This window comes from Oenanthe melanoleuca, chromosome 3 (genome assembly GCF_029582105.1).
Source record: "Oenanthe melanoleuca isolate GR-GAL-2019-014 chromosome 3, OMel1.0, whole genome shotgun sequence".
Taxonomy (NCBI): Eukaryota; Metazoa; Chordata; class Aves; order Passeriformes; family Muscicapidae; genus Oenanthe; species Oenanthe melanoleuca.
Window position 1 is genome coordinate 108,782,831 of NC_079336.1, and position 26,150 is coordinate 108,808,980.

General features: G+C 40.7%; 2 protein-coding genes across 3 annotated transcripts; one reads left to right on the forward strand and one right to left on the reverse strand.

The window, feature by feature from the left end:
- Positions 1–50: 50 nt before the first annotated feature.
- FBXO48 (F-box protein 48) lies at positions 51–2,402 on the reverse strand. Its single transcript, XM_056487683.1, has 2 exons — positions 1,892–2,402; positions 51–575 (listed from the first exon to the last, which is right to left on the reverse strand). Exons 1-2 carry the CDS (start codon positions 2,261–2,263, stop codon positions 414–416), a joined length of 534 nt encoding a protein of 177 aa, XP_056343658.1. The 5' UTR covers positions 2,264–2,402; the 3' UTR covers positions 51–413.
- Positions 2,403–2,423: 21 nt separating this feature from the next.
- APLF (aprataxin and PNKP like factor) lies at positions 2,424–21,417 on the forward strand. Of its 2 annotated transcripts, none has more exons than XM_056487680.1 (8): positions 2,424–2,512; positions 3,881–4,032; positions 4,814–4,937; positions 7,129–7,307; positions 9,076–9,464; positions 14,651–14,776; positions 15,976–16,022; positions 20,524–21,417. In XM_056487680.1, exons 2-8 carry the CDS (start codon positions 3,934–3,936, stop codon positions 20,730–20,732), a joined length of 1,173 nt encoding a protein of 390 aa, XP_056343655.1. In that variant the 5' UTR covers positions 2,424–2,512; positions 3,881–3,933; the 3' UTR covers positions 20,733–21,417. The 2 variants fall into 2 exon arrangements, with proteins under 2 accessions (XP_056343655.1, XP_056343654.1); XM_056487679.1 differs by having other exon boundaries at positions 2,461–2,542.
- The last annotated feature ends 4,733 nt before the right edge of the window (positions 21,418–26,150 follow it).

Genomic DNA, 26,150 nt, shown 5'->3' on the forward strand with positions numbered 1-26,150 from the left:
CTCATGTGCTGCTGATAAAATAAACTTCATGTCAAGAAGTCAAACACACCTTGGGGTTTTTTTTTGTTTTGTTTTGGTTTTTTTTGTTTGTTTGGGGGTTTTTTGGTTTTTTAATATAAAAATCATCTCTTCCAAAACAAAAAGTGCAAACTGAAATTATAATCAGCGTATTTTTGACAGTGCAATTAAATTTATAAATATAAAATACAACTGAATAGTTGTCTTTAGAATTTTACATAAAATTAATACAGTAAACTGCAAATTAAAAACATACACCCATAATTTTTTTTTAGAAGCTTTCATCATTATTTTCATAATCAGTCCAAAATCATTCATAGTCACTTTGCAACTTCTAAACAGTGTGTGTGCTATTGGCAAAAGTTGTTTGAGTTGCAAGAACCAGCACTGCTTTCTCATCTCTCAAGTTCTGCTTCCAAGATTTCTCCCCAGGTGCTGACATCCATTGGATACATGCTTTTCTCTGGCAAGCTGAATTGTGAAGGAATATTGCTGTATTTCCCACTAAGCCATTCTTGCTTCACTTTGCTTTTCCAGTAGTTTCTCAACAATGTAATCTGGTAAAAAAACATATAGTCAGATTTTGGAAAGGAACCAATTTAAACTGCATTCAATATAACTAAGTTTAGCAGTAGAAGAGTAGAGCTAGAAAAAGGATTTGGAATATGCCTTTGGATATCTAGACATTAAGCCCAGGAAGGTGCAATGCTGCTGAGAAGCAGAACATGCTCCACTTCCGAATTTTCTGTTCCTGCCTCAATTATTTAGTGGTCAAGATGAAAAACCCAAACCAAGAATTTATCTTACTCCTTTAAAAAGGCACCTTTCACTTTCTGTTTATGCTGGGACCTTTATCTTTGGAAGCTGGCTGGATTCTTCTCTTCTGCCAGTCTTTTAGGACAAGAAAAGACTCAGTGTGTTTGTTGCTTCTATTTCAAATGCCCTCCAGAGAAAACAGTGCAGGGAGTTCTGAAAACTGCTGTGCAAGGGTAGCAAGATATATACACTGAAAGGGTAACCACTATCAGCTCATGGCTGTGCCTCACGCTGCAGTAACTTTACTGAAATGTCAGAGTCCAGTGGCTGCTTTTGTTTTGCTGCTGCTTCTCTCTTTTCACCCCTCCAGTGTCCCCCTGCTCTTAAACATATCAGCAAAAGTAAGGTGGGAGATTACCCTCTAGCTGGCCCAGAGTAATCTGTGGAACCAGCTATCCGATCTACCTGATCAGATCCTGATCTACCTCAGCTTCCAGGCTAGATTCAACAGTGACAAATCATTCAGCATGTTCTGGAACTAACTGCTGCAAACTCCTCAGAGCAGTCTGTGTGTGGGGAGATTTTCTGAATAGTTTATAAAAGCTCCTGCACATTTCCTCTTCTATTCCCTTTTCTTTTTTTTTTTTTTCCTCCCGAATGCGTGTCACCTGAGACATATATTGAGATAACACTATCCAGAATGACTTTTCAGGAAGTTATTCCTAACCAGCGGATCTATTTCCACAAAACATAACCAGAGAGCACACACTGCCCAGCGGGGTTCTGTTATCTCCTCCCTGCCAGCCCTATCTGCGGGAACGTGGGCTTCGACCCATGTTAGGGCTTGCGTAGGATGATGATCAGCGCTGAGGCTGTGCGGGGCAGCAGGAGGACTAATGCCGAGCCGGACAGGCTCTGTTCTGGGTAGGAAAATGGACGCTTTACCTCTCAGTGTATTTTACCAGATGTCCGTCTCGGCTGTCACCGCCGCTGGTCCGCCCCACAACCCTAGGACGGGTGAGACGCGCTGATGTCATTTCCTTACACATTTCTATTGGCCCTCCTAGCAGCCTCGTTAATGTCACTGCCGGTGTTCTGCCGCTGGAGGCGCATTTACCTTCCAGGAATACCCGTTCCCGCGGTCGCAGTCGATCTCCCGCTGGCAGACGGCACGCACGGCCAGGCAGTGGTGCCGCCACAACCGCTCGTTGCTCTCGATGACGCGGTGCCAGCCCTTGCACGTCAAGGACGCGTGACACAAGCTCTCGACATCCAGCCCGCTGAAAATCCGGGAGCTGATCTCGGGAGGAAGGGCAGACACGAAGTCACCCAGTCCTCCTCTTCCTCCCTCGGTGCTGTCCCGACCGGCAGCGCGCTCCGCGTCCATCCCCGCGGCCTCGGGGTGGGGAGGTGTCACCGCGGCCTCCGTGTGTGCGGGCTGCCGCCGCCGGCAGCGCTCTGGACTGACTGGCTGCCTGCCTGCTGCCATGTCCCCGTCGCCCGCCCGCTGCGGGCGTGCGCGTGGGGCGCTGGTTTCGGGGCTAATCTCCGCAGTTTCGGGAGCACGGAGGTGGTGCCGCCCCACGGCTCCAGGAAGCCGCGTGTCGCGGGCCGGCTGCGCGTCATCAGGCGGCGGGGGCGGCTCCTGCCGGGCTCGGCACCACCTCCTTTCCAGTCCTGCCGGCTCCGGAACCCTCGGGCATAGGCCGGCCCGGCCTCGCAGAGCCGCGGGCCCGAGGTAGCGACGCCCGCTCTCAGGGCCGGAGTGGTTCGTGTCCGCAGCGGCGGGGTTTGAAGGGGAGTGCTGCAGCCCCGACCCGGCTCTGCCGCAGGTGGAAGGGGCGGGGGAAGCTCGGCTCCAGCGGAGGGCAACGAGGATGACTGGGAGGGTGAAGCTTCTCTCGTAGGAGGAAAGGCTTGGAGAAACTGGGCCTATTCAGCTTCGAGAAGAGGCGGCTGAGAGGGGGCTTCATTCGTCAGTATAAGTATCTAAGAGTGCCGAGAGGATGGGCCCGGCTGTACCCAGTCTTGCAGAGCAATAGTACAAGAGGAAATGGGCAGAAACTGATGCACAGACGTTCCACCTGAATATAAGGAAGAACTTCTCTACTGTGCAGTGGCTGCACATGGAACAGATTGCCCAGAGAGGTTGTGGAGTGTCCCTCAGTGGAGATATTCCAGAACCATCTGGATGCAGTCCCGTGCCATGTGTTCTGGGATGACCCTTGAGCAGGGAAGTGGGGCCAGATGACCCACTGTGGTTCCATTGAACCTCACCTATCCTGGGGTTTTTGTAAGCCCCTGCAGAGCTGAAGGGGTGAGGGCAGAGTTTAGCCCTTGGTATTTCTCTTCATAGGATGACAAAGAAGAAGTTCTGCTGGTCAGTGTGCTGTCTCTGCGGTGGAGAAAGTTCTGGAAGGGTTGGCAGAGACTGACTCCCCAGTGCTTCTGTATAGGGAATACTGCAGCAATTAGACTTTGTTTTCCCTAATTATTTGTGCTGGTGAATTGAGTAGTTGAAAGGCAGTGTGTTGAATGGAAAGCATTTGCAATTGGAGTGTGCTTCCATAAAAAGCTTTTTAGATGAAGTGGCTCAGAACTGAAGCTTTTGAAACCAGCACCTGGGTATCTAGTGTCACCTCAGTGCTTCAGGCTTGTAGCCTGTAGTGGGAACTTGCTGGGAAGTGCTTCATTCATTGGGCATCTGATCCTGAAAACTGCATCTTAAAATTGTTGCCTGACTTTCGGGATAGGATCAGATTTTGGGGAGTTGTGCAGATTTACCATAAAGCAAATTCTGAGATGCAATTTCAGCTTTCTAGAAGTTTTGTCATGGCAGCATCCAGTGTAAATTATGTACTTGAACCCCAAAACACCACAGTTGTGGTCAGCAGTTATTAGAGAGTCTTTTCTTCAAAACCTTTTAGATTTGAAGTAAAAGGAAGGTGCATTTATTTCCTCTAAGTTGATGTAAGAGGATGTTGACAGTCAGTTTCAAACTGCATTTGTTGATGGCAGACATTCAGACCAGCTTTTGTGTTTGAGTCAAAAGTGCATGTTTATATTTTTAGTATGTGAATAGCTAAAATTTATTTTGCTTTGTCAGAAAAAAATTAGGAGGTTGATGCAGAAGAAGCACCAACTGTTCATGCTATTGAGATGTCCTGTATTCCATTGTTAATGGAACCAGCATGTTCCAGCTCTGAGGTCCAGGGAGCTGCAAAGAAGAGGAATAATGAGGCTGCCTACAGACTTTTGGTGGGTGCCTAAGTTTTTAACAAAATTTAACTTTTGTAAGCATGTGTTGGAAGTTAAGGAGGTGTTGTATTTTCTATACAAATTAAATGTCAGCCTTTGCTGTAGTTGAAATCTCAGGGGTGGACTGGCTCAGGAAATTCAAAATGATAGTGCTGTTTTCAGTAAATAATGAATGTGACTTTGGTGTATTTGCATTGTTTTTACAGAGATTTACAGTTTGATCACTTTCTGGAGAAATAAATTGTAGGAATGCAGGAAAGACTTTTCTGTTTGTGGGGTTTGGGTGTTTGTTTTTTTTTCTTGGACAAATAGGTTTTTGTTAAACTTGCTCTTTCTGTTACGTCTATGTGTGGAAACTGGAGCAAGATGGTGGTAAAGCTCTTCTATGAATCTTTCCATTTGTAGCCTTTTAGATATTTATTCCAAAGATCTAAGAAGTTATGTTATGTTATGTTATGTTATGTTATGTTATGTTATGCTATGCTATGCTATGCTATGCTATGCTATGCTATGCTATGCTATGCTATGCTATGTTATGTTATGTTATGTTATGTTATGTTATGTTATGTTATGTATGTTTTGACTGCACGAAATGTTCCTGTAGATGTTGTTTTTCTGAGTGGGTGGAAACTGCAAAAGTAAAATATTTCAGCGATGATCCCCATACAAAAACTACGTGGTTACCCAGACTGCTTTTGAAGGGCATAACTGAGTACAGACTGTGGTCTAATTTTCCCCCACTCTTCTGGATAAAGGCACTAAACAGTAAATGTTGTTTCAGATTCCTCTTCCTGATAATAATGAAAGCAAACAGTCAAAATCTATTCAAAGAAAGAGAGTGCTTCCATTTTGGATGCTGGAAAGAGATCTGGTACAGAAGGTTTCCAAGCCTGTAATGACAGGAGGTAGGTTTGCAGTGTAATAACAATTGCATTCCAATATGAATTTCTGTGCTTTGATGTAATTTAAAAAATTATAATGGTGGTAGTAGGAAGTATTAATTTGCTACTTCTCTTTCCATGCTCTTTTTTTGTCATCAGTCCTATGGGTGTGATAGAGCTCTTTTTCATCAGTTAATTTTCTTTCTGTTCTTTTTGTTTTTAATGACAGATAATAAATTCTGTACAACTGAGTGTTGGATGTTCTGGAGCCCTTTCCTATAAACTTGCCTATTTTGTATGTAAATTCTAGGTAGTTTCTGTATCTTTAATTCTTAGCCTTATCCACACTTAAGTCACACTTAGTGCCCTTCTAAATTTAGATTCTTAATTTCACAGGTTTTAAAGGTGGAAGGGTTTGAGTGGTGTTGCATGTTAATTTTTTAGTCATTACTGAATCAAACTTGGTTATTTAGTTGAAAGCTTTTTCCTAGGAGGAGCAGTTCATTACAGTCTCATAGTTTCTTACCAACACGAGGCTAAAATAGTGTTGCATTTTCTCCTATTCTTGCAGGAAAAGAAATTGCTAGACATGTCATGTACTGCTGCTGCTGCATATCAGCAGTAACAGCAGCAGAAGGCTGTGTTCAGTCTCTGTCAGTGGGACACATAAGGTGCCTATGCATCGGCTCAAGTTCAAGAAAACTTTCTAACATGTATGACTTTGGTCCTGGGAGCTTCTAAAACTGCCACTAGACAATCTTTCTACATGGCATTTATTGCCCTTGTGACTTGTATTGATGGAACAGGAGGGCTAAAGAAGAGAGAGGAGGAGACTTTCTGTCATTCTCTGTGCTGAACGCAGCACACACCACCCTGTTTGCCCTTCCATGGGCCGGTGTGAAGTGGTTTGGGTGCAAACTGTTGAGTTTTCTTTGCTGATCAGTCCAAGTGTATGTACTGGCTGGTGAGTGTGTCTGCTCCCCTGTGTGCAGCAGTTCTGCTTTAGCGACTCTCAGCTACTGTTTCTGCTGAGATGCTGTGATGAATTTGGCTCTTAATGCCAATCAGCCCCACAGGAGTATGTTCTGCAGTGTCTGGCCGGTTGCTTTTTCTCTCCTGTTGTAAATACAGGTGTCTGTGTGCACTGATGAGGACAACTGTGGCTTTAAACACCTCATTGAAGTGCCATCCACCACACTGCCTATTCTTTTCCTCAAAAGCTAGTTTGGAAAAAATTTTAAGATGCCAAAGAAAATCTATGTTTCAGTAATATTTTCTTTCATCCCCCTTTTAAATCTAGACTGTTTCTTCCTGCCTTATTTATAATAAAAATTGCATGGACTTCAACTGGTTGTGTCGAGTCCTGTACTGGTGTGATACTTTTCTTATGTTTGTGCTTTTGTTTTGCCTTTTTGGGGGAGTGGGGTTTGTTTGTTTATTTGTTTCTCTGCCAGAACTGTAAAGTTTGTTATATGTGTTAATATAATGTTTATTTCAAAGACTGAATGCTTTGACTGTGTCGCGGCGGGGCGGTGGTGGCTTGTCACAACCTTCCAGAGAAGTGTCTTTAGAAAGACGCGCTGAGGCCTCAGGCAACATCCTCGCTCTCGGGCGAAGTAATTGAGCTCTTTTGTGATTCCTATTGGCGACACTGAAGAGAAGGGACGAGAGCCTCGTATAGGGTTCCAAAGAGCGGCTTTATTCGTCTTCTCCTTGAAGGGGTCCAGGGACGAGAGGCTCCGAATAGGGTCGGGGGAGAAGGGTTTATATAGGAAAGCTTAGGGGAGGGATAGAGCAACAGACCAATTCACTGAGGGTGCAGGGGGGGCACAAGGGGGGAAGGACCAACAGGATATAAACGATTTGCCTAGAACAGGGAGGCATTATGGGAGAAATATTCTTTTCTACTATCAGAAAGTTGGGTGTCTGAGAGCCTTCTCTCCAAGGGAGAGTGGCTAACTCCATTCCTGTTGGCCCATTGGCCTCCACAGTTGTTCAGATTAGGAGCTGTGTGGGTGAGCTGTATCGGAAGGCCTGACCTTAAGGGGAGCTGGGGGTACAAGCAAACATTTTTGGAACTGTTTTCAAAGTATTTTTCACAGCAGTTGATGTTTCTCATGACATGTGCCCAGTGTTCTGCTTTAATGATTTCTAGTGCCAGCATTTCACTGAAAAAGTTACATTCCGAAAGTACTCTTTTCCTTTTTTTTTTAAGGTAGTAGGAAGAAAAAGGGCCAAGGACGGGGAGAGGGTCATACAGAGTCATTAAAATCAGAAGTACGTGTACAGCAGAAAAAAAGATTGGCTTCAGAAGAATCTATAGAGCATTTTGAAGGTGCAGAGCAAGATCAAGGGAAAAGGAGCTGCCTTTCCGTCCCTGTTCCTCCATCTCAGGTAACTTTTTGGCTCAGAGCAAAACCATGATATCACAAAAAATGAGAATGTAGTTGGCAATGTCATGTTGAAGGGTGGGTGTACAACACAGCTTTTTGTTCTATGTGTTCTGCTCACAATTTGTTGTTTTGAAATACCAGTTTGTTGGTTAGCTCTGTAGCAGGGATCATGGAATCCTCAAAGATTTGGTTTTCTGCATTTCCTTCAAAGGATATGGGACTTGGGCCCCAAACGTCCCACAGAAGTACCAGACTTTGAACTTTGCAGCAAGGGGTAGGAATATGTTGGCCAGAGCACTGCTTCTAGGAGTGGCTGGTGCGTGTGGTTTCTTTTTCTGGGAACCTTTGGGGCTAGGTGATTGTGTGATACTGATACAATGCTTTGCTCGTGCTATTGCCATTCTAGTAGGTGAGGGTTTATGGTCAGATAAGGATGGTGTGTGGCTCAGCAACTGCTGTGTTTCAAAGGAAAGTAGCATGGAGTGTGCTTATACCACCATGTCAAAATCTGAGTCAAAAAATGGAAAGGGGAAGAAAAAGTAGGCCTGAAACCCAAAAGATTTGTGGGTGAACAATGAGTGAACAGACCCTTGTCCAGCTTGTCCAGTGTCTCTGTGACCTCACAGTACAGCTGCATTTACAGGCAGTTAAATCCTTGCTATTAACATCCTACAAGTGGTGAAAAGAGAAGGATCATTGCTAAAGACAAAGCATATTCTGGTGAAAGCAAACTGAGGGTTTCACGGACTTGTTTCCTTTAAGTGAACCACTTGGGGAGGTGTTTTTAATGTCTGGCATTAAAATTGCCTGGGTGTGTTCTAGGATCTAATAAAATATTAAAAATGCTTCTGACACTGAAAATTATTGGGGGTTTTTGTTTTACCAAAAACAAATAATGAAACAAACCCTGCATGGAGAGCAAGTAGTAGTAGTAGTTTTGATATAACAGTGTCCACTACATGCATTAATAAAAGCTACTGAACTATTTTCTCTTTGCTGGGTTATAAAATGAGTGACTTTTTCTAAAGAACACATTTCTTATTTTAGATGTACATTTTTTTCCAAAATTTAAAATGCAGTTTGTGTCAAAACAGAAATATTTGCTTAATGGTGTCTATGACAGACTGAAATGATACAGACTCATGAGCTGAAGCATTTAAGATGTATCAATGTGGGATTAACCTCAGGGTATGTATCCTGTGTTCCCACGTATCTTCTGTATAGATAAATACTTATATACTCTGTATATCTTGGTGCTTAAATTATTAAGAAATTCAATAAATTAATAATTCCTTAATCATTTAAATTGATTCTTGAGTAGCAGTCTACATTCTTCTACGGTCTACTACATCTTCATCTGTATAATCCCCAATAATTTTTCAGGAGCAGTGCTTTTAATTGTAAGTTAATTTAAACTAGTCCTTGGACTGTTTACAAACTGATGTGGTGAGAGTAGAGGTCATGTTGCGAATGAACTGAGGCTGCGGAAGGAAGCAGTTAGATAAATTTTTCTTTTAAGAATGTGCTCTCTGTGTGTTTTCTGAACTTGAGTTTTTTATTCAGCAGCTATGTTTAGTAGTGAACTAGAGTTTGGGGTGTAGAAGATTTTTCAGGTCTCGACCAGACAATCTTTCAAGGTCCTTTCTAACCTGGGCTGTTCTGTAACTGATTTTGAAAGCAGGGGTGATGAGACACAGGTTTTCTTCGGAGTTTTTAATTCTGAGGAGTGTAAATTTCCAGGTTCTTCAAAGTGTAACCTTGTTCCACAGAATACATCTGGATTTCCTCTTGAGACTATCATGAGGGATATGGAAGGATGCGGCAAGACTGGAACAAAAATCCCTGGAAGTTCTCTGGAAAAAAATTATATGCAGCTGCATAGCATATGCTCTAAAAGAGTTGGTCAGATCTCCAGTGAACACAATAGAATTGAGGAAACAGAAAACAAAGAGCAGATTACTGGTTCTACAAGCCAACAAGCTCACTGGGGCAGGACTTCCCAATATTTTAGTGCCCAGGAAGGGATTCTTGAGCCTGATGCAAATCTGGACTACAACACTGAGATTTCTGATTCAGCCAGAAGTGCAGATTCTTCAGAAAGCTCCAAACAGATGCAGCATAAGAGGACACCTTGCATGTATGGAAGTGGCTGTTACAGGTAAAGCAAAATTAAAACTAGCTTAGGTTATCTTTTTTTCAGAAGTAACGTATTAGCTATGGAAGAGAAAACTGTGAAGTTGTTACAAGCTTTGATTTGGAAAAAAATCTGTTGGTGAACAGGGGACTGAGGAGAAACAAATAGCAGAACACTAATTTTAGAAGGATGAAAGGAGGAGCTGAGATGTCTTGCTAACTCCTAATCCAACCCAAACAAAGGATGAAGTACTTGACCAAATTAAAAGATTAAGTGTTGCGGGAAATAAAATATAAAAGTCCATTATAAGGAAAAGAAATCAAAGACCTGTGTGTATGGTATGAGATACTAGTAGGGAGAAGAGATGTAAAAGGTTCAAATGCCCAAATACAGACCCTGTGGGTTTGCTTTATTAGCAGGTGAGTCTTATATGAAAGATTATTGTGTTTATTGAAGTTACTGCCTGCTTTGTGATCTGAATGTTTAAAATACTTACCATTTGTCATCTATAAATAATCAAGAATTTATTTTATTATAACTTGGTGTTTCTTCAATTGTTTAAGCTTTCAGTCACCCCTAAAAGCAAAATGAAGCATATTTAGAACGTACCGTTAACCCTCATGTGACAGTCTTTGGAAATACTGCAAGTGAGGAATAAGCGGGGTTTTTTCTCTTCTTTTTCTCCCATTCATATCCTTTCAAGATGGAGGTAGTAGAAGATTTGTCATACAAATGTTCCAGAGAAGTTCCAAAATGCCATGCTTGGTGCCTGGCCTCCTGCTAGTTCTTTCTGCCCAGAAAAGATCTGTGCTGTCCTGTGGTGTTATATATTGAACAGAACGTTGAAATCTAGAGGTGCTCTTGAGTCTAGAAAATGCCCAGTGACCTGTGAACTACATTTAGGAGGAGGTTTTGAGCGCTAGATAATCCCATGTACTTTGTAAATGCAAAAGACAAGGCTAATCCAGGAAACAGCAGATCCTGTGACTTTTTTATCTTCGCCCAAGGGGCTTCAGCAATAATAAAAACAGTGAATCTGATTAGGAACAAAACAAGCAGCAGTGACCAGGTTCCTGTATGTTTGGTGGGCCTGATGCTGAGGAAACTGTGTATATCAGTTTACAGCTGTAAAGCTGTTGTATTCATGAGCACATCACGTCGGTTTCCATGTAACTTTGACTTACCTCATTTTTTTCCCCTTAATGATTATGACAAAAGCATGTCTTATTAGACAGTTATGTTGATCCAGTAGCACAAATGCAGCTTTTGAATTGCTCCACCTACTTTGAATTTTTCTGAGACAAGTTTTGCCCTGTATGGGTATTAAGGAGATTTAATGCTCTGATACAATGAAATATTCCCTATCTTTAAGAAGGCAAATCTTAAGTACTGGTAGCAGGGAGTAGGAGTCCGAATGTGCACGTTTCTTCCTGGGTCTCTGGATTGTGAAACATTGGCAGCAATACTTTTGGAAAGTGTTGCTTTATAAAAAGAAAAGAATGTTCTGAAATAACAAATAGCAGTCTTACTTTGTCAGAGAAATTTGTAAATAGGGAGAAGCAAAATTGTCAGCTTTGGTCTTCAGGAACTTGTTCGCTTGCAGCAAAAGGAATGTGCTTTGTAGTCTGTTTTTGTATTTGCTTTTAAAATTCAAGGTCCCTAAGTTGTTGTTTCTGCATGGTGGCAAAAGTGTGTTAAAGCAAAATCAAATGTTAGTTGTCATTATTTGACTACATTTCTGTTAGCCTATTGTAAACATTTAGGAAGTAAATTTGTAACCCACAATTCACTTTCTTCATTTATGAATTTGAAAACACCTCTTTTTGAAAGAATAAAACTTGATGCATACCTCTTGCCTAAAGGAGTCTTCTTGCCACCTTCATTCAGTGTCACTTTCTGAGGTGGCCAAATTCAAAGAAACTGCTGTTATCATTAGGAGACAAAGTGCTCTGTGTATGTTGTAGCTGCCTATATTTGTTGCTGAGGAACTTGCCCCATGAATACTGTCGCATGTTCTTTGCTGCTTGCTGTTCTGAAGTTAGAAGAACAAGGAATTAAAATAAATCTACCACCACCACCCTTTTTAAGGGCCGCCATAGAAGAGGTGTAGTAGACCTGAACTCTCATCTCTGAAATTGGAACACACAATCTTTCTTCCACAATTAAATCTTCTTGCCCTAGCCTGGAGTGCAGTTCTCTGCTGACTGGGTGTGTGAAAATCTCTCCCAGATCTCTGTTAAAGCAAGAGATGCTCAAAAAACATTTGGATTTGTTTGTGTGTTCTTCTGAATACTTTGCCATTTGTTTGTTTGTTTATATGAAAATAAGTATTTTTCCTTTCAGTCTAAGCTTGTAAATTGAGCAGTTAAAGACCTGCATCTGTCTTTTTTTTGAGTCCTGTCTCCTATATTTTAATTAAGAATTAAACTGTGGAACTTACAAACATATTATGTGCAGTCATGGCATAACTTCAGGCTTTAATTCTATTGTTTTATTAGCAGTGCTGGTAACTCATTACATTTTCGCTAGAAGGTTCTTTCAGTAGCTGAACAAATAAGCCCATGAGATGGCAAGGGGTCTTCTGCATGAGATTGTGAAGAGGCAGGAATGCTGGTCAGTTAAATTTGCTTTATATAAAGTTTTTAAAGTTGCTTTTGATAGCTACACAGATTTACATATAATAATATATTTAACTGTCTCAAATATTTCACTGAGCAATACTTGACTTTTGCTTTAGGATGATTGCATAGATTCTGAAGAAGTTTTAAAGTTTTATTTGCATAGTTTTTGTTCACATAGTTTCCTGCATCATGAAGTGTTGAGTACACAAATTTAGAGTTTCTGTGAAAGCAAAGCTTCAGTAACTGTGTCGGTATGTTTATTTGAACATAATAGTCATAAAACCTTATTAAAATAGGCTTTTAATTGGTTACTTTTCATGCAAGTAAAGCTAATGATTTTGTTTTCATCAAATGAATTAACACATTCCTATGCGCTGAGGTTTTGTTGTGAAACAGTTAACTTTGGAGTGCAACTTACAGTGTGATAGGTGTGCTCCTGTAACTCAAATATCTTATGTCTACAAATAAATATTAAAAATCCCTAAATGAAACTTTTAAGGAAGAAGCCTTAGGGTTTTTTTGAAAAAAGGAGTATGTTTGCTTATTAGCTATGCACTTCTCTGCTTCCTTTTATTTTACAGGGTATTGTTGCACTACACATAATAAGTATAATTAACCAGGTAAAGCTAAGATTAAATAGGATGTTTCTACTGAGCATCTGAGGCAGGACATGTTCAAGAGATAGGACATGCTCGTGATCCTCCGCAGGTGGTGTATAATTTGATGAGCATCGTCTACTGGCCAAAAGACTTCTGAAGCCTAGTGACAAGGACTTGTACATAACAACTCTTCCGTTGTTCTTCCTCCTTTCTCCCATACTTCCTTTTCTTTTTGTTTCCCCTCTCTTTCAATAATGGCTGTTTGGTGTTGTCCAAGTAGGTATTGAAGCAACGTTTTAAAAGGAAATGTGTATCTCCTAAAATACAATAAATCTGCTAATTGACAGCTGTTAGTCCTCCTTTCCTTGGCAACTATGATGCTGTGTGTATCTTGATGTAGGAATAAGCATTAAAATTACTTCAAAGAATATCCGTTGCTGCTGCATCCCTTTCAGAAGACAAAAAGTATTTCATGTGACTAAGAATTCCTTATTTTGAATGGGGAAAGAAGAAGGCAGCCACTCTGAATTTGTCACAACAAGTGATGTTTCATGAGAATTTGTTGTAGAATAAAAGACTGCAACCTTGCAATAGTTTCTAGTGAAACGTTATTCAATTATCCTACAGTATGCAGCAGCAACAAAAGACTAGGACAAGAACCCTATCACCTATGTAAGTAAATCCAAGTGATACTGGATCTTTCATAAGTGGCTTATAGAAGAGTTCATCTGTAGCTTGCTTGTGGAGTTTCCTGAGTGAAAGATACATGGAAATGGCATTTAAATAATTAATACTAAATATCTGGTACTTTTCAAATGTTAAAAGGTGGCCTGAATGGCCAGAGGAGCTCACAGTGTTTAAGTCATCATTTTGTAAAAGCTGTACAAATGCTCTTTTGTTACGGTGGTAGTTGAAATGCTAAAATGAATATTAATTCTCCTCTATGAAGTTCAGAAGAGGTACTTGTGAATTTAAAGGAATTTCTCTGATCAGTGAGGAAGTTGCTGTGTATGGAGGTGGCTGCACATGTCCTTGGTGTGTTCCATACTTGCTTTTAAATGCAGCTGTAGCTAGTCTAAGTTAAAGCAGTAAGTACTCTGTGGCTGAAAGTTGTTATTCCTCCTGCTTGAAGCAGACAGCCCACTTTATAATTTGCAGAAATACACTAGAGGTTATGTACTTTGGGAATAATTGAGGTAATCACTAAAGTATTTTGTAGATGTCTTTTGGAAAATAATTTATTTTAAAATCTCACATTTCTTGCTTCTCACTATTATGCTTGGAAAAAAAAGTCTCTGAGAAATTATAAGGGAAAAGTAGATTTGCCTTTGCTACTAGTATGTTAATTTTGATGTAATTTTTGTAGCATGTTTTAATCTGTCACATTAATTTCTCCTGAAGTCAGAACTTGATTTTCTGTATTCTTTTTAACTCCACTTAAAACAGTTCTAGAAATAAGAAAACTCTTCTTTAAGTGATGTTAATGACTAGTGAGTGGTATGTGTACAAAGCTCTTGCCTAGAAATGGTAGAAATGTTCTTTCAGTGATGCATAAATTTGTGTTCCCTACCTGTTCACCTCATATTCAAGTGTTGTAGAGCAAGAAGTTGTGGATGATGGTCTTGTACTGTCCTCACTAACACTGGTGTGACTGAGCTACACATAGAGTTGTTAATGTCTTGTGGTACAACCTAATGTCAGCATGCTAATTTGTAATTAAAATAAAATCAGTGTATGTGTCAGAGGTCTGAAACTTAAAGCTGATGGGAAATAGGAAAATTCCTGGTTTAATTTCTGTTGCAGCAGGTGCTAAGGCAAATTTTTTTCTGTTATCCTGAAAGTAGGTCATACATTCTGCATCAAGTTAAACATTAAAAGCTCCTCTTCATGTAACCACAGAACAATGAGGTGTCAGGGATTCAGTAACACATTTTATATGTCCCCTTCTTGTGTTGAAGAGTCAGTTTCGGTGTATATTTGTCTTTTGCAGGAGGAATCCTGTTCACTTCCAGCAGTTCAGTCATCCTAATGATGATGACTATCATGACATGGAGATGATGGCTAAGGATGACAATGACAACCGGCTGGAGTGTCCATATGGAATGGCTTGTTATAGGTGAGAAACACTGCAAAGTGGCTTTTCTTGTTTACAGATTAAGAATGTTCTCCCCTGCAGTTGCAGAAAGACAGTAGAATAATGACTAATTCTTGATGTTAACTTTGACTGTAGCCTTTACTGCAGCCAGACTGCTATCCTTAAAGCACCCAAGTCTGTGCATATTTTTAACATTGACACAGTAAAAATCACTATTTTGGTAATGATATCAGCTGTCAGAGATGAAAACTTGACTATTCAAAGAGCCCATTCAGTAGTCTGGAGATCACTACTGTATCTCTTTTCAACATTCAGTAACTTGTTCTTTTAGATAAACAATTTATTGTTACATGTTGTTCTTCATCTGTAACTTTTAGTTTAAAATTTGATAATGTATTTGTTGGGATTTTGTACAAAAACTATTTTAATCAGTAATTGATTTGTTACAAAGCATAATTGAGGTAACAGCAATAAAATCCAGTTTATGGCTGCTGTTTCTTTTAAGGACTGTTGATTTTCTTCAAAATATTGTTGTATTCCATTTGTTTTTCAATATCTAGATTTTACATATTTAGCAGACTGTATAATTATCACAATGGACAAGAAGATATATTTTGAGGCAATAGCATTTGTATGAGAGCATACTGAAACTGGTGGCTGTTGTTAAAGATTGTTTACACACGGAAACATTTTCTCCTGGAAAGTGTGGTTGTCCTAAAAAGTGAAGTGTAACAAAATGAGGGCAGCTCTTAGGAGAAAAACTTGGTGATACTCAGCTAATGGAGAAAAAGTGGTTCTCTTAAAAACACCTATGAGATGAATTTCCCATTTCCAGCTGAGCAATACAGGCTTAAGTCAGTAATGAAATTGCCAACATACTTTTCAGGATTGCAATGGATGCTTTATCTAAATCCCAAACAGCCTCTCCTTCCACATAAGACAACCTCTGTATTGCATTAGTTGGTAATTTCTTAATCTGTGTTTCATTCTTTGTGGATAGAGGAAAGGAGGCAGCCATGAAAAATTGATCATTCTTTTGGTGAAGCAGCAGATAGAATTTGAAGGGGTTTTATGTTAATTTTGTTGTCATTATCTGTTGTCTATTATTTGACTGATCTGCTGTGCCTTGAAAATTATCCATAAAATACCAGGGAATTCTGCACTTCCTAAATGTGGAACAAGGTGATGGAATCAAGGTTTTACTGTTTTCTTCTTTGCAGGAAGAACCCCCAGCACAAACTGGAATACAAGCACAGTGCACCTCCAGGTGGGCCAATGTATCAATATTACAGAAACATAGAAAATTATGAACTGGAATGGACCCACAAGGACCATTAAGTCCATCTCAATAAAATGCTTTAATTTCTCTTTAGGGAATAAAGTTGCATTTATAGCTCCCTATGTATTAGGATTATTTTTTTCTGGGATTTTTTTTAAATCAGAAATTCTCAGATAAGATACAGTTTTAAAGTATTCTGATGCTCTAAACAAAATACGGCAACCATATCTGTCGTCTTTTTGTATTGGATTTTTTTACCAGTGATTTTCTTACTGTGAGAACTAATTTTTGCATTTATGTTCTTCTGAGACCTTCTTGAGGCCTGGAGAAAATATAACTAAAACTGAATTTGAGTTCCTAATATAACACTTCGTAGTCTGTTTTATATTCCAATAATTTGATTTGAGGAAAAAACACAGGGAAGTGTGCTGTTTACACTTTGTCTGCTCTTAAAGAGTTGAAAGAGATACTTCTTTGGTTTATTTTTCTTGGGTGCTTTCTCTTGATTATTGGATTGGAGTTTTTCCACATGAAATCCCAATGCAATAAACAGTAGTTTAGAGCAGAACACTTATGAAAATGTCATGATAATGCATTTCACTTTGAAGATTCAGGGCTATGACATGAAAGCATTTATGGAAACAGTAGAGTAAAATATTTGAATGCCCTAAAATATTCCAATTTCCTTATTAAAAACCCCTAGTCAGAATTGATGACATTCAGGGGTAATAATTTTAAGCATAGTTTATTTGGGTAATCTCTTGGGAATGATTCAAGACAAAAATGGTATTTTTGGGGCATCAGAGTAGCTTTTATACTTGTAAATACAGCACAACCATTTCAGCATTTGTTTAATAGGTCAGTTTTCTATTGTAGCAGCTCTAAGAATAACCCTTATGGCAAGGTTCCCTCTGTCGTAACAACTTCTCTTTCTTTAGTAACTGGAAGAGGAACACAACAACAAACTTCAAGCCGTAGTGAGTGTATTCTGAAGTTATGAGAGGGCACATCAACCTGAGATGACACAGTTGGTCTGCTGTGGCTCTTTTGGCATTTAATAGTGCTAGAGATGCTTAATAATACTTAGCTGAGGAGAAAGTAGTCATTATTTTAGTAAAATCCTTCTTGTTTTCTTACAAGTAAGAGCACTTCAATTGAATTTGTGCCAGTCTTCCTGAATAATCATACCTGTATTTCCCTAGAAGCAGACAAGAAAACAAACATATTTTAAGGAGAGACACATATAGCTAGATGGTGTCTTCCATTTTCACTCCTTACACAGCACCCATAATAGGATGAAAGGAATTCAGTATTTCATGCACAGCTAGTTAAGGTTGCCTTATAAGGAGTGATTGCTCCTGCAACATGGAGATACTCTCTCAGCATTGCATTGACCTTTAAATAACTTTCAGGTGATAATCTGTGCATGTGCTGATGAACTTGCTTACTCTTACTGTGAGGTATTGATGTTTCAAGGCCTGTTAGGATCAAAGTGTAGAAGTTTATGTATCTTGTAAACACATAGACTCAAGTTTTAAACATGCTTAGGTCTGCTTCCAGGATTCTTTTGTGTCTCATCTTCCAAATGTGAAGCTTTCTATGCTTTCTAAAATTAAAAGTGAGCAGTCTGAAAATCTGATGCTGTTCAGTCTTCGCTTTCAATTGCTGGAGTAAGGCAGGAGGATGTGGAACTTCGGCATTTTGAGTGGGAGTGAGAACAGGCTTGCCTTCCTTGAGATCACCAAGGAGTGGCTGGAAATGTCCTAAAGAAATCTTCAAAACAGATCTGCTTTCTACAGAAAATAAATAAAAGTGCCAATATCTGTAGTTAGCTAGGCAAAGTGTTTTGGTCTCCATTTCTGTTATGGGTGAACGCAGGAGATTGTTTTAAACTTACCATGAGAAATTTCTTTGCCATACCATTTCCTTATCAAGTTTGTGTGCACTTTGGCTATCGCTAAATTTTTGCTATGCTTATATCTGTGCACCAGCATATTCTGAGGCATGTTTGTTTCCTGTGTACTTTAGTGCATCCTGTGTTACAAGTATCAGCCCCATATTGGTTAGAGGTCTGTGGTAGAAATCTGTGTTACAGCATTGAGGCATCCACTGAGTGGTGAAGATTTTAGAATTAAGAAGGTGGACTTTGTGCATATCTAAAAGTCTAAATATATTCTTGAAGGTTTTAAATTGTAGCTGTGCCTCTCATAAGAGCGTGATTCTTAGCCAAATAGTAGGTCCTGTGAGTGCAGCTGATTGTCAGGCAGGAGTGACTCTGAAGGTGCTGCTCTTGTAGCATGTAAAACTTGCACACAGAAGTGAAATTCAGTCTGTCAAATTGAACTTTTCTTACTAAGAACAAACTGGGGAAGAATTGATATTATCCACACATGGGAAAGAAGGGAATTAATTTATTAAGTTCTGTTTATACTTACTATTTAAATTTTTTTTTAATGACTTATTGACTGCCTTGCTTAGCTCTTTGAAGGGCAAAGCTTATAAAAGGTGGTGCTCAGCAAGTTCACACCTGAGGCTGCATACCACAACCTGCAGGGTCAGACAGACAGTAAGGGCTCCATTAACCTTATTTTGTTATATTTGGCACAACTGCACTGTTAGACACAGCAGGATTAAATTCCCTACAAGTGTATTTAAATTCCACCAGCCAAGAGAAGAGAGGAGCCCTCCACATGGCAGTTAACATGGTTAGCTTTTAAGTCTAATTGCTGCCAGAATTGCTTGTAGAGAATGTTCAGAAAAATAGTCTGAGGCAAATTAGTGGGGAATAGTTGTAGGGAAGGAATTGAAAAAAAAGTCAGAGTAATGCTGTTGTTAAAATATCACTACTGAATGGCTTCTCTAGGTTGTTGCTACTGAGATAAATAACACCTATAAGTAACTATGGAATATGCAGGATTCCCCTACAAACTTTTGTGTAGCTTTTCTAGCTGATCAGCTCACTTCAAAATAGAACATTTTGGAGGGAGCAGCCATTAAGCCTGTTTCCCCCCACATCAAGGAGATACTTTCACAGAAAGTTTCAAGGTAATTTTTATACATATGCTGCTAGAGAAAAGTCAAAATTGAACTAAATCATCAGCTTTAGGGGTTGTAGGGCTGAATTAAACTACAGTGGAAAGAAGTGGAGAGGAAAGGCATAAAAGGAAGTACATCATTCACTGCTAAAATCAAAGCATTGATGTATAGGGAGGAAGAGTGTAATATGCACTTCCTATACTTATAGGAAGAATATGAAAGTCATCAATATTTTCCAGAATTCGTCCTTCTGTTGTAAAATACCACTCACAGGCAGCTCTTGGGCTTATTATTCTCATAACCTCAGTGTGAGAAGGGGGATTTTGTTCTTACTTTATTCAGCATTCTTCATTTTGATCCCTCTCCTCTAAGAAATAATTAATTCTGCAAGGACTGTAGTCTGTGATTCTGGTTAGAAATGCTGCTGGTTGTGGGCTAACATGGTGTCTTGATTTGAAACAAATTGGGAGGAAACATTCTGAAATTAACATGTTAATTCCTAGTTATGGCATGCTTAATTTCCTTTGAAGTGTGTTAAACAATAAGCCAGCAAGTATAAAAAGGAAGGTAACCCTGGAACAGGAGCATTCCCACTCATAGAAAAGTGTGACTGATAGAGGCTGTGTCTGGCTACATAAAGTACTGGTGGTGGTATTTGTACCTGGAGCTCTTACCTGAGGTTTCAAGAGTATGCTGAGAAGTGCTTGTGGTTAATTTAAAGAGTTAGGATTTGGGCTGTTGTCTGTAGCTAAAGAAAAAATACATATTCATAATTTCATATGAAAGCTGTTGACAACTGTTCAACAGATAAGTTAGCTAAACTGATATAATTGAATGATTATTTCTAGATGAGGTGAGAATGAAAAAATGGGAGGGTGGGAGGTATAGAAATGAACATGATTTTACTCAGAGATGTGACTTAAGGACAGAATAAAACATGATTGGAATATTAACATGCCATGACTAGTTAAGAATTTTGGACATTTAAGAAAAGAGGTGTCACAGATGTTGAGAGTGAGGCTTAAACACATCTGCTAAAAGGCAGTTCTGAAGGAAATTATCTTCAGAAGGGAAACACAGACTATCCAGCATGAAGGTAAGTGCAGAACCTAGGAGGTGAGTGATCTAGAAGATTTCCTTCTCTCATGTGAAGCTCAGGAAAGAAGTGAGTAGGAATTAAGTCATATCAGCTTCCTAGGACTAAAAATAAAAATGGATGGATGGATGGATGGATGGATGGATGGATGGATGGATGGATGGATGGATGGGTGGAGGAAGAAAAACTAGGGTCAGAGTAGGCATCTAGCAGTAACTAGAGGCTTAACCGGAAGATAGATGTGTTGTTTAGGTGATTCTTTATTTTGAGGAGGGACGCTTAATTTTGTGGGCTCTGGGAGGGATCTTGAGCTCTACATTTATTAATCATGAATACATGACATTTTTGTCCCTACAGGAAAAAGGGCTGTGGAGAAAGATGGTGTCAGTGATGGTGAAGCCAATGAATATGATCTCGATGACAGCTTTCTGGACGACGACGAGGAGGAGGACTGCGAACCTACTGATGAAGACTCGGACTGGGAACCAAGTTCAGAAGAAAAGGATAATGAAGATGCTGAGACACCTGTGCAAAAAACACATAGATTTGTTAGGATCAAAAAATAGCTGCTCAGAATAGCCTTATGAATGTTCCTTGTGGTTGTGTTTAAACATGGTTGCACAAAGGAGAGGAATTGGTTGAAATTTTTTTTTCTCCACTGTGTAAGCGCTACAGGAAGGTAATAATGGGAATGAAGGAATTCTCAATGCCTTTCTTGTCCATATGTATTATTTTGGGGCTAGTATGGTGTTTGTTTTATTAAGTTGTGGACCCAGAAGATAGAGTTGTGAAAATTTTTGGTTGTTTTTTCTTTTTTTCTCTCTCTCTTTTTTTTTTTTTTTTTTTTTTTGCAAAGCCATTGGTATTTCATATTTTGAAATACAATTTTAAAGGTTGTTAAAACTTGATCTTCCTGTGCTTGAAAGAAATATTTGTGGTAGGAATGCCTAAGCCATTTCTGTTGTTGAGTTAGTGGAGTTTTAAAATTCGTTACTCTGCCCCCATCTTTCCCAGGTGTCATTTTTTTGGTTCTCTTCAAGTACAGTAGTTAAATACAGGTTGTCTAAATCACTTGAGAACAGGATCTGAGTGTATTGAACCACTTGATTGTCTCAACAACAATTATAGTGTTATTTGCTTTAATTACAACAGTACCTCTTTCTCTGAACATCGCTGGAATTGTGTTCAGTTCTCAGCAAAGTCTTGATGACTGTATTTTTGCATAATTAAACTTGTAACATACAGTGAGAAGAGTGTGTAACTGTGTCTGTGATTTCTAAAGACGTTGTTGGAAGATTTTGCCTTCAGTGTGTTCCTCACTCCCCTGAGCTTCTTAGAAAGCAAGTTAAAAGGTTTTACTATATTTTGGGACAGATGACTGTGAACTTGACACCTTTTTTGTCAAAGTCCTGAAGTTTAGCAGGGGAACATTTTTGTATGGCTTCAAGGAGGCATCCAAATATGCTCCAGCTGATTTTATGGACTTTTCAGGAGGATTTTGTGGATGTGCCCTCTACACCACCAATGCACTGGTTTTTGACTGAGCTTGTGTGCTTGTCTTCTTGTGATGAGGCTCCTTCTTGGGGAAGGTAAAACAGGAAAGCCCTAGTTACTCAATTACCATAAAACAATAGAATGGCCCCTGGAGGTAATCCCCTCTTGATTAAACAATGCCTTCGGCCAGAGGGCAAGGCCAAAGGACACAAAAGACTAGCCAGCACCCAAAGATTAGATCTTAGAGTTTAGAATGTAACACATCATGCTAATATAAGGATTCCTATAGGCTCTATGTAAATGCTATAAAATTTGTATCTTGTAGTACATTGGTTATTGGAAATTAGAATATTCATCATGGAAAATCATTTACTGTGTTGCAAACGGGAAATTGCTCTCTTTACTCTTCTTTCCTTCTCCCACTTCTCCTCTCCCTCTTCTATTACCCCAATACCCTTTTATCCCATTACTCTCTCTCCCTCCCCCTGCTCCTTTTTACGCTCTCTACTCTCTTTACTCTCTCTCTCTACCCTCCTTCTTCTTCTCTCTCTCTCTCTCCCCTTATCTCTTTAACCTGCTCTGTGGCTGTGCCGGGCAGCCCCAGCAGGCTCTTTTATAATAAACTGCAACTGTAGCTGCTAGCCTCGACAGAGCATTTGGGTCTCCTTCCACACGTCCACCCTGGTACAAAGAATCCAGGAGTCTCCCGCAGCTCCTCTTACAGGAAAAACTGCCAAGAGGGAAATCAAATCAAGCATTGCCTGGGCCTTGCCACTGCTGCATTGGGCTGTGTGCGGGCTCCGCTCTCTCAGCTAGATCTGCTCCCATCACGCTAGGGCTGTCTTGGGCAGGGAAGCTGCCCTATGAACGAAGCTGCTGGCCTCAGGGGAAGCTGTCCTCGTGGCTAGGAGGCAGAAAAGCCCAGACCTGGCTGGAGCTGAGCTGTGTCAAAGAGGAACTGTCCCAGCAAGCCCTGCCCAGGAGGCACCTCCACAAGCAGGTGCGTGCAGCTGCCACAGGCTGGAGCAGTGCTCTCTGGCAGAAGAGGAGGAGAGGTGCCAGCCTCATGCGGAAGTGTTGGCAAGGGAGAAGCCACTTTCCTCTGGGGCACAGGAGAGGTGTGCTTCAGGCTGTAGAATGCAAGATGGGGCTGTAGAGCCTGAGGTCCCTGATCAGCTCTCAGGCGAAGTCCTTCCAGGGACAGAGCTTTCCTCTGAAAGGAATGAGAGGCACATGTCTTTACAAACTGGGCCTGCTTGCAGATAAAGCCACATACTGATAGGTGAAAGAAGTTATGGAAGGAACCATAAATTCCAGAGGAATTCCACTAATTGACACAGACTGTTGTTCACCCAAGACCTTACTAGATTCCTGGACTTAGAGAAGAAGAACAGAGATAGAAAGAAAAAGGAGGTCTTAGGGTATTAGGCGATTCAGGAAGTCTGCACCTCTCAAGTACCTCAGCCAAGGAGGAAAGAGAGAAATGCAGCAGGGGAATGAGGATAAAAAGGAGGCTGAGTCCTCCAGCAGTTTGAGAGATCTCATGGAAAATGTCCCATGGCCTTTGTTTGAATAAAGTTGCAGGACTCCTCTGTCTCCTTTTAAGACATAAACTTCTGATAGTGTGGTTTAGTTTTCCTGACACCTCTATTTTCTGCCTCCTTAATACATGGTCTGTGTTAAGGCTCCCAGCATGTTTAACAGCTCCTATAGTAATTTTTCATCCCATGTATAACATATGTTGAGATACAAGGAAAAGTCAAATTGGTCCCTTTCAGGTCCCCTTCCCTCTGCCGAGGGAGGGCATTCCCATGAGGTGAATTCATTCACTAGGGAGGAGGGATTTCCATCTGCCTCTTAGGTACAGTGCCATGTCTGGGCCTTGTGGCATCTGGCATTGGGGAAAAGCTGCAATGGGATTTGTGCTGCTTGTCTGTCTCCTGTGTGTTGGGCGCACAGGGAGGGTGAGGTGAAAGTGACCAGGGGAGCACAGATGCAGCTCCTGAGTGAAGTAGAAGCTCTCCAGGTAACTTGAAGGGGCTGAGGGGATTGTTTTGGGAGACACCTTGTACCTTGGCCTTGTGTGATTGCAGGTTTCTTCAAAGGCTAAGAAGTGGGTTGTGTATTACAGTGTGTGCTGTGCCATGTCGTATTTACTGTATTTTATTGTTAGAAAAATCCACAATGGCAGAGGTTTATGTCCTAAAAGGAGACAGAGGAGTCCTGTAACTTTATTCCAATAAAAGGGAGAAGCCATGGGGCATTTCCCGTAGGGTCTCTCAAATTTCTGAAGGATGCAGTCCTTTTTTTATCCACATTTCCTCACTGCATTTTCCTCTCTTTCCCCCTTGGCTGAGGTACGTGAGAGGTACAGACTTCCTGAATCACCTAATACAGACCCCTTCCTAATGTGCAAACCGCACCCCCCCCCCCCCCCCCATTCCCCTGTTTTTCTTTATATCTCTGTTCTTTTTCTCTACTCCAGGAATTTAGCACAGTCTTGGTGAACAAAAGTCTATGTCAATTAGTGGAATTCCTCTGGAATTTATGGTTCCTTCCATTGCTTCTTTCATGTATCACTATGTGGCTTTATCTGCAAGCAGGCCCACAGTTTGTAAAGATACATCCCTCTCATTCCTTTCATTATGGTGCTACTTGTGCTGTGTGCTGTCATTCATGTTTATTGTAGTTTACTTATTATAAATATATTGCAGAGTATGTACTGCATTATATCATGGTTTATTGTGTAGCTGTTTTAGCATATGATACAGTATTGTATTTTGCATTATATCCATTGTAGGGTTTTATTGTCTTGTGTTCTTGTGGAGGAGCCAGTTCTTTGCCACACCACAGGAGCCCTTTAATGTTCTCTTCTACAGAAGATCTTCCCTGTGCCACTCCTTAGGAGCTTCTTTCCCTTGTCAACCCTCAGGAGTTCTTCACAGTGCAGCCCCACAGTTCTTCACAGTGCCATCTCTCAGGAGCCCTTCAGCCTGCAGCCTCACAGGAACCCTTTTTGTTGACCCTCAGGATCCCTTTGCCATGAGGCCCAGCTCTTTTTTGAATCTTAGATCTAATTTTCTTGGATTCCTTCACCACACTGCTGCCTAACTCTTATTGGAGTTGCTAATCACATCCTGGCAGATGAGTCCTTGACTGGATATTGCTTACTGTCTCTTATAGTTTCCTCCTAACCTGGTGTTTCCAGAGTGTCACCACATGGCCCTGGAGGGATTCTTCTACACCTTTTTGGTGTTTTTTGGAGTGTTTTTCCATTTGGCTTTTTCAGACGCTTCCATCTTTTTTGGGGACATTTCACCCTGTGGCTTTTTTCTTTATTTCTACAGTGCCTGGCATATATTGGAGCACTTTACAGAGCCATCCTGGAGCAGTACATCACCCCTGGCTCTTTCAGAGTACCCAGATCCTATTGCTTTGCCTCAGCCTGCTTTCTATGATTGTTTTATATGTGTTACCTTCCACATTTTTTCTTCTGGAATCCACAGATGAGCAGGTAGAGTTTGCATGGAATTTTGATGTTCCTTTTCAGTTCAGGGATGAATTTTTCCAGGAAGTGTTACCATCTCAGTGTTTTCACTGAGTGTCACTTAGTGTCACTTTCTCTTGGTTTTGAAGAAGGTGAATTTACACTTTGAGCAACTTTGTGCTCAGTGGTGTTTCTTATTATCTGTGATTATTTTTATAGTGTTTTTTATAGTGAAATTTGCTCCACGTTCTTTTGTTCTGGTTGGTGTTAAAAAGGTCAGTTTTGAAGCTGCAGGAAATCGTGCCTCGTCAGTGGTTTTGAGGAACAGCTGAGGGAGCTGGGTGTGTTTAGCCAGGAGAAGATGGGGCTCAGGGGTGACATTATCCCTCTCTACAATTACCTGAAAGGAAGTTGTAGCCAGGTGGGGATTAGTCTCTTCTCCCAGGGAACAGGACAAGAGAACATATGTGGAGGCTGGTGAGCCTACAGGAATGGAATTAGCCATTCTTCCTTGGAGAGAAGGTTTTTAGGCACCCACCTTATTGATATTAGAAAAGAATATTCCTCCCATAATGCCTCCCTGCTCTATTCAAATAATTTGTATCCAATTTGCTCTTCCCCCCTTGTTCCTCCCCTGGCACCCTCAGCAAATTGGTTGTTCGCTCTACCACTCCCCTGAGCTTCCCTATATAAACTCCTCTCCCCTGATCCTATCCCTGGCCCCCTTCGAGGAGGAAACCAATAAACGTGCTCTTCAGAACCCCACACAAGGCTCCTGTCCCTTTCTTCAGCGATGCCAAATTCACAAAAGAGCTCGATCACTTTTGCCTGGGAGCGAGGACATTGCCTGTGCCACCAGGACGTCTTTTTTAAGACGCTTCTCTGGAAGGTCATGGCACTCCACCATCACCCTGCTGCGACAAACATAGTCTTAAGCTGCACTGGGGGAGATTCAGGTTGGACATTAGGAGGCATTTCCTTCACAGAAGGAGTAGTTAGACAT